Source organism: Protobothrops mucrosquamatus, unplaced genomic scaffold (assembly GCF_001527695.2).
Source record: "Protobothrops mucrosquamatus isolate PMUCROS unplaced genomic scaffold, P.Mucros_1.0 scaffold7132, whole genome shotgun sequence".
Taxonomy (NCBI): domain Eukaryota; kingdom Metazoa; phylum Chordata; class Lepidosauria; order Squamata; family Viperidae; genus Protobothrops; species Protobothrops mucrosquamatus.
This window is the reverse complement of record NW_015392940.1, coordinates 1-7,736: the sequence shown is the minus strand read 5'-3', so window position 1 is coordinate 7,736 and position 7,736 is coordinate 1. Positions and strand designations below refer to the sequence as shown.

The 7,736-nt window shown below is 39.6% G+C and overlaps 1 protein-coding gene across 1 annotated transcript in view; it reads left to right on the top strand.

Annotated features, from left to right (window-relative positions):
• LOC107300451 (retinal-specific ATP-binding cassette transporter-like) overlaps positions 1 to 6,844 on the top strand; it is a gene marked incomplete at its 5' end in the record, with an annotated part of 15,139 nt that extends 8,295 nt beyond the window's left edge. The window contains 6 exons of the mRNA XM_015829775.1: positions 209 to 350; positions 2,085 to 2,219; positions 3,206 to 3,309; positions 4,993 to 5,085; positions 5,240 to 5,489; positions 6,722 to 6,844. Coding sequence (XP_015685261.1) covers positions 209 to 350; positions 2,085 to 2,219; positions 3,206 to 3,309; positions 4,993 to 5,085; positions 5,240 to 5,489; positions 6,722 to 6,844 — 847 coding nt within the window. The remainder of the gene's footprint in view (positions 1 to 208; positions 351 to 2,084; positions 2,220 to 3,205; positions 3,310 to 4,992; positions 5,086 to 5,239; positions 5,490 to 6,721) is intronic.
• Between the last annotated feature and the right edge of the window lie 892 nt (positions 6,845 to 7,736).

The following is a 7,736-nucleotide window of genomic DNA, read 5'->3' as shown; positions in this document are numbered from 1 at the left end:
ATCAGTCAAGCTTTAATTAACAGGGATTTAGCTGGATTTATTTTAATCTGTTTCTTAATGTGTTAATCTTTTAATTACAAGGTATTATTTTATTAAATTACTGTTATACCGTAGCTGGAGACTTTTTCTCTCTACAGCTACTGTACTGATTAAATCTGGCTCTGTAAAGATTTTGTTTTCTTCCTTTTGTCACTTTCACCTTTGCTAGCATATTGACCCAAATCTGGGATGTTCATCAAAACATGGGCTATTGCCCACAATTTGATGCTATTGATGAACTACTAACAGGAAGAGAACATTTGTTTCTCTATGCCCGTCTGCGTGGTGTCCCAGAAGCTGAAATTCAGAGGGTAAGGATAATTATTCTTTATTTTCTGTGTGTATGTTTTGGGCTACGTCTAAAGATACCTATACAAAAAAAGATGGCTTCTGCTAGAACAATAGATCGTATTAATTCATATTAAATTTTTAAAGAAAAAATATGCATTAGTCTGTATCTAAATTGTACTGTCTTCTTGGCTCTGCACACTGTGCTGCTATTGTTTCTATTTCTATGTAGGAATCTTGCACGTGGTGAAATCAAACTACAAAATAGTTTCTTCAGTTTACAGAGTGCCTTTACATTATCGAGTGTGCACACGTGAAACTTAAAGTAGTGAAGTTGTTCTTGCTTAAGCTTGCAATGGGGATAGCTCAAGATATAGTACCGTGTATTCATGGTAACTGTTACCCACATGATGTTCGTATTGCATCAGATTGGGGTGAGGACAGTAAATGCTATGGCAATACATTTCAGCTAGAGTAAAAATCTTATATATGTGTATGAGTATATATATATATATATATGTATGTATGGTTAAAAATAACACTGAAGACAAACGAGTGACTCCTGGGTATATCCATAGTAGGAAACAAAACGTGAGCACCAGGAGGTTGTAAAACAGTTAAAAGTTTTAATAAAACATTAAAAACCTTTAAAAGAATATTAAAAAGGACCTAGCTTTCGTTGGATCCTACCAACATCGTCAGGGTAAAGAATAACTCAATGGGAGAAACCATTTATAGGCCAGCCAACGCCTGCGCCCGGGCCCTAGATCTCGTGACGGGTCCTGGATAACCAATCGATGCATGCCCTTCATCACTCTCATTAACTATCCTTGCATTGACCCTCACACCCCCATTCCTCTGTGTCCGTGCACCGTGAGGGCGCTTAGCCTCACCTGGCACACAAGTGCCATCTAGTTGTCCCCTCTTCTGCTCCTCGTTTGCCCCCATCCAATCCGGCTCGGGCTGTAACCCAGCAGTCACGTCCCCACCCTCCATTTCGCCGATGCGAAATGTATGTATGTATGTATAGGTATACTAAAAACCAAAATTATGAAACTGACAGTGTGGAGTGCATGGGCTGAACTCTTTCAGCACTCATAGCAAGATGGTAAAATCTTTCTCCGAGGCTGGGTTCACCATTGCATTAAGCCACTGTGTGATTTATCTGGTTTTAGCCAAGCATGATCATGAAATTCCCCATTGTGGTTTGGCACCATTTATGGCTTGGTGGGTGGATCAACAACTTCTTCAGATAGCGGGCACCATTACATGGTATCATAGGTGTCCAGAATAAAGACATAAATTGTTTCAAAGCCCATTAGATTTTGGCAATCTCATCCCTAAAATCATGTGTGAGATGCATATCTGTATGAATATCATTTGGAAGTGCTTCAAAGTTATTTCTAATTTTCAGCTCCAAGCTTCATTCTGTTCTCTTCTACTATGACTTTCTCTGGCTCCTTTTCCTCTGGAATATTATCAGAATATGATATTAATTCAACATGTATATAATACGTACCAGAGATTGCTAATACTAAAGGACATGAGCTTCCCATTGAAGCATCCTTTATGACTATTTTCCCTAATCTGATGTCCTCCAGATTATGACTATCCCTTGTGGAAATGATTGCAATTTTGGTTCCAGATTGCAGTAGGCTGTTTTGTGAGAGTCCCAACTATAAACCCATATAATGGACTGGATTAAAGTCATAATATTTTACATAGATGTCAAGATCTTGATTTTTTTTTCCCCACAGGTGGCAGAATGGGGAATTCAGAAACTTGGACTGTCACAAAATGCAGATCAGTTGGCAGGAACATACAGTGGCGGCACCAAACGGAAACTTTCCACTGCTATTGCATTGATAGGCTGCCCTCCCTTAGTCCTGCTAGTAAGTAGTTTTGCAATAAGGTAACCAATGGTGGGATTCAAATATGTGAACAACTGGTTCTCTGTGTGGATGCCGCTTCCGGAAGTCCATTCTGGGCCTGGGCAACAAAAAATTAGCTACCGGTTCTGCAGAAGTGGTGCAAACTGGCTGAATCCCACCACTGAAGGCAACTATTAATTTCTAAAACAGCTCTGAAAAACTGAGGAAGAAATCTACTTCAATAGCCTTTGCAATCCAAAACTTTATCCCACCACATGTCAGATAAGGAGAATCGGGACCACACGTTAAGTTCTAGGTATGATGATTTATTGCTCATGCCTATCAGCACTAAATTGGCATTATCTAAGGTTCAACAGAATTAAAGAGTGGTTGGACTGAGCTCTCCTGTAGGAATGTATCAACTCTAGACTGATTCTGCTCTTGACTCCACCCTTAGGCTTTGTCTATCCTTCCTCTACACCAGGGGTAGGCAACCTTGGCTCTTTTATGACTCGTGGACTTCAACTCCCAGAATTCCTGAGCCAGCCAAGCTGGCTCAGGAATTCTGGGAGTTGAAGTCCACGAGTCATAAAAGAGCCAAGGTTGCCTACCCCTGCTCTACACCATAGTTACTTTTGGTTTGAAATAGCTCTTTGCAAATTCTGTTAATAGTCTTTTTGTGTTGTCTTTCTTCTACTCAATTAACATTGATAAGCTAGGCCTTCTTACACAATTCTGATATCTGAGGTACACGTTTTCTTCTGAAGCATGAGACACATAGCATCCAGACCTTGAAAAAGTTACTTTTTGGCACATGCAAGAGTAAGCATGTTAAACCCCCAAAAGAGGAAATACGTTCAGTCTTGAGTTATCTGTAAACATAATAAAGGTGGGATGCAAACAAATAACTGGAACTCCGAAAATATTACTTCTTTTACAAGTGAGGGAACTGCTTCACCATTTGTTCTTGAGAAAATATACTACTTGTTACATTCCTGTTCTCATAGGACGAACCAACTACAGGAATGGACCCCCAGTCCCGACGCTTGTTATGGAACTCAATTTTCAGTGTGATCAGAGATGGAAGAGCTGTGGTTCTTACCTCCCACAGGTAATGTAAATCATGCTCCCATCAAATTAAATCGAATCATACCTCCTGGTTATCACTCACAGTTCATTCAGATTCATTTGCTCCATTTCAGATTTCAGCTGGGAAGGGAGGATCCCCAAGCCTTTGCTTCTGCCCTTCCTTCAAGCAGTTACTGTCTCTTGGCATTTTATCCTCACTCCAAGCCTGCTGAGATAAATTAACCTGGGAGATAATGACTGGCTCAAGTCATTGAATTAGCTTGATAGAGGAATGGGGAATTGAACTCCAATTTGTCTGGGTCCAGTCCAGTGTGCATTACAATTATACTTTACAGTCTCCTTATTTTACTTTTTGAAAATTACAATTTTATGTCCTGCATTATAAATCTTTAGATTTTAGGTTTTTCTAAGATGGCTTCAGACAGGTATATAAATTATATAATAACAGCATCTTATTTAAGTTTGTTTAAGTTTGGAACGTACCTGCTCCCTACTTCATCTTTAATCCACTGTAGGAGGCAGCAGAGAAGGGATTGTCTTCATATCACGTGAGAGTATCAGAAAATTGGTCTAGCACAGTGATGGCGAACCTTTTAGAGACCAAGTGCCCAAACTGCAACCCAAAACCCACTTATGCATCATAGAATGCCAGGTGGGTGTGGCCCATTGGCTGGGCGTGGCTGCGGTGGTAACGGCAGACTGGGTGGGACTAAAAAGTTCAATCAATCAATTCCAACTTTGCAAGATCTTTTTTTTTCCCTGCAAGAAATTGAAATTGACTGATTGATTGAACCCCTTTTTTTTTTTTTTGCCTAAAGCGAAAGGAGGCCTAAAGCGAAAAGGTTTTATAAAACCCAGCTGAAGGCCTAGGACTGGGGCAACGGCGCGCGTGCCCACAGAGAGGGCTCTGAGTGCCGCCTCTGGCACCCATACCATAGGTTCGCCACCACTGGTCTAGTAGCAGCCCCCAAAGCTTTGGGAAATGGCTGCCTAATACTTGGAGAATACAGGTGTTTTGGTCTTCGCAAATGCCTTGACTGTCCTCTAGAAATCTTGCAGGTGACTTGCACCTGCTTTTTATTTGCCATGTTTTTTTTTAAAAAAAAAAAACAGCTTTGCAGAACAAGCAAGAAAGAATGGTCATGGTTAAACATGAGAATGCTCCAAATGAAAGACAACAGCATATACATTCCATGAGATAGTGGGAATGTACAGCAAAAGCTTGTTGAAAAGCTTTGTAAATGCTAAAATGTAAATATTGTAGACTGATGACTGACAGCATTCCAACCCTTTTATCAATTATTTTTGAGAAAATAGAATAGGCAGAAAAAACAATGAGAAAATGGAAACATCCCCTACAATGAAATTCCAAGAGAATTGTAGTTTAACGTAGCCCAGCTCACCAAGTTTCTTCTTTTATAGCAAGACTTAGCTCTGAGAGCACAGTTAAGATAATGCAAGCTGTTCCTGGGGGTTTGCAACTTGCTCTCCATTTTTATCAGTTAGCCTTGAAAGTCTGAGGTGGGAATGGAGCTGATTATTGTTAGGAAAGGATTTAGTCTCCCCACTTCCTGTCTTCTTACGTTTTTTTTTTCATTAATGTAAATAAAACTACACCAGGTCACCAAAAGAGATCCATTTGTTGAAAACAGATTCTTGTTTTGTATATTAACTGTAAAGTGCAATGTGTTTCTCATTTTATAAGCATGGAAGAATGTGAGGCGCTCTGTACACGCATAGCTATCATGGCTAAAGGCACCTTCAAATGTCTGGGCACCATCCAGGATCTCAAATACAAGTAAGCTGAAGATCGGTATCTCATGTTCATGGTTAAGGATTTATGAAAGTATGTAATTTAATAATTATGTGCTCTCTTTATGAATTTTTTTATAGAATAAATGTGAATATTACTGCACAAACATATAACTTAATAAATCATGGCTATCTTACAGATATGGAGATGGCTACATCGTTACCATGAAAATCAAGGCACCTAAACTTGGATTACTCCCAGATCTCAGCCAAGCAGAACAATTCATGTGCCAGAACTTTCCAAGAGGGATACAGAGAGAAAAGCACTATAACATGCTGCAGTACCAAATATGTACCTACTCACTGGCCAAGATCTTTAGATTGATTCTCTCCAACAAAGAGAACCTAAATATTGAAGAATACTCTATCTCACAAACTACCCTAGATCAGGTAAATTAAAATATTAAAATATTCTGAAAATGGGAATCTTCCACTCAGTGAACGTGAACAGCCCAACTACAGAAACCATTTCAGTACTGTATATTAGAAACTGAGGTAATTCAGTTTCCCACTTTGGGGCAGAAGTTCATTTATTTGCAAGTGCAGTTGAGTCACGTCCAGTGGGTCTACTTTTTATAGACATTTCAGCAGCACTTATCTTTCTAACATTTTTTGTAGTTGCAAAGGAATTTCACATATTCACGGTTTGGTTTGGTTTGGTTTGGTATTTCTCTGTCTCCGTAGAATAGTGATCCATTTGCTGCTTATACTACCTTTATTTGGATTTAATGCGGACTTATAAAGGGAAGGGATACGCTCCCCTAAGGAGGTACATCTGGTGATAGCCATAAGAAGAGCCTTCTCCATGGTGGCTCCCTCCCTCTGGAACATCATCCCTCCAGAAATTAGACTGGCCCTCACTCTGACACTCTTTTGGAAGGCCCTGAAGACGTGGTTTTGCCAGTGGGCCTGGGGAACCCAGAGTGGGATGAAGCCAGTGGTGGGATTCAGCTGGTTCACACCAGTTTGGCAGAACCGACAGCTAATTTTTTGTTGCCTAGGCCCAGAATGGACTTCCGGTTGTTCACATATTTGAATCCCACCACTGGATGGAGCCCATTAAATGCTGAGATGATGTGTGTGGTCGCTGAGGGGACAGTGGGGGGTTATTTTATTATTATTTTTTTATTTTGTTATTATTTTTATTTCTTCTACGTTTTCAGTAAGACGCCTAGAGTCGCCACAAGCAAGTAGGCTGCTTTATAAATTTTCTTGAACAAATAAATAAATACATTTGTTTGCAGAAAAAGGTTTTGTTACGTATGCCAGCTTTCAAAATCACCCTAACTTAGCATACTACTACTTTGGTCAGATCAGCCAGTGAATGAAATTGTTAAGACAGTTTTTTTCACCCAAATCTTCTTAACTTTCTGGAGAGCTTCTGGATTTATCTCCTCCCCTAAAGGTCTGTAGAGGAGCAGATGACGTGACATCACAACACAAACCCCATGACTAATGTAATTGCATCAGATAATCAGGATGCAAATATAAAAGGCCAGGGTTTGTTGTGGTATCATGACGCATTTTGTCATTTTATTTTATTTTTTGTCATCCCAATTGGTATCAGAACTTAGCTTCCTAGGATAGTTCTTGCTGTACATTTCTCTGCTTTTCTCCCACAGGTTTTTGTAAATTTTGCTAAACAGCAGATGGAGGATGAGGAGATTCCTCTACACCCTCGTGCAGCTGGAGCTAATAGAGAGATGAAAGTGACTCCTGTTGTCTATCGGCATATAAGCAAATAAAAGCTACGCCAACTACGCCAAAATTTCCAGTTGCTGAGGACCAGACCTAGACAGCAATCTTCCAAACTTTAAAGGAAGTGGAATAACATTACAGATTCTTAGTAAGAACCAGAATGGAGGCAGTGTATTCTAATCTGACAGATGTATTGCTTATGGGTGAGAATAGCCCATACCGCCTGCTACGTACTGGCCAAATGTTATGGACAAATGGGAAACTTTTAATTTTCCACTATCTTGGTTTATGGCATTCTGACAATTTCTATTTATCACAAATATTGTGCAAGACCCACTTTGAACAGTTCAAATCTTTCAAACAGCAGCTACTCTCGTGGTGGTATATATTCCAAAGCAACAGTTACAACCACTCAAGAGTCTATTGGAGTGGGCAGCTAGAACAATTTTTTAAAAATAAAATAAAAATAAGAAGAACATATTCACAGCCTTGAAGGGGTTCTTATATAAAAGAGGACAAAGACTTTTGCTACCCTTCAGAAGATCTTCAGAAACAGGACAGCCACTGTTGGGAACGCTGCAGCTCAGGTTTTCTTGACCTAAATTGGACTAACAACGCATCTATAACCTCATATCTATTTAACAAGTTTTACAGATCTTTTGAATATTTAGTAGAAAGATAATTACAGATAGTCCTCAAGTTATAAGCATAAAAGTAGTAAGTAGCTTTGGGCGGGGGGCGGGTGTTCATTGCAACTTTGAACGATCTATAAGTGACCACTCTTAAGTCAAGGGCTATTTATAACTGATTTCCAAGCTATCTTCCCAAGGGTACTGACTGCTGTACAAGGACTTTCTATGTGTGAGGGTGGGGTATTTTTTTAAAAAAATCCTTATCATTGACATGATTGAGCATATTGCTTTTTTGGTTGATAAATAA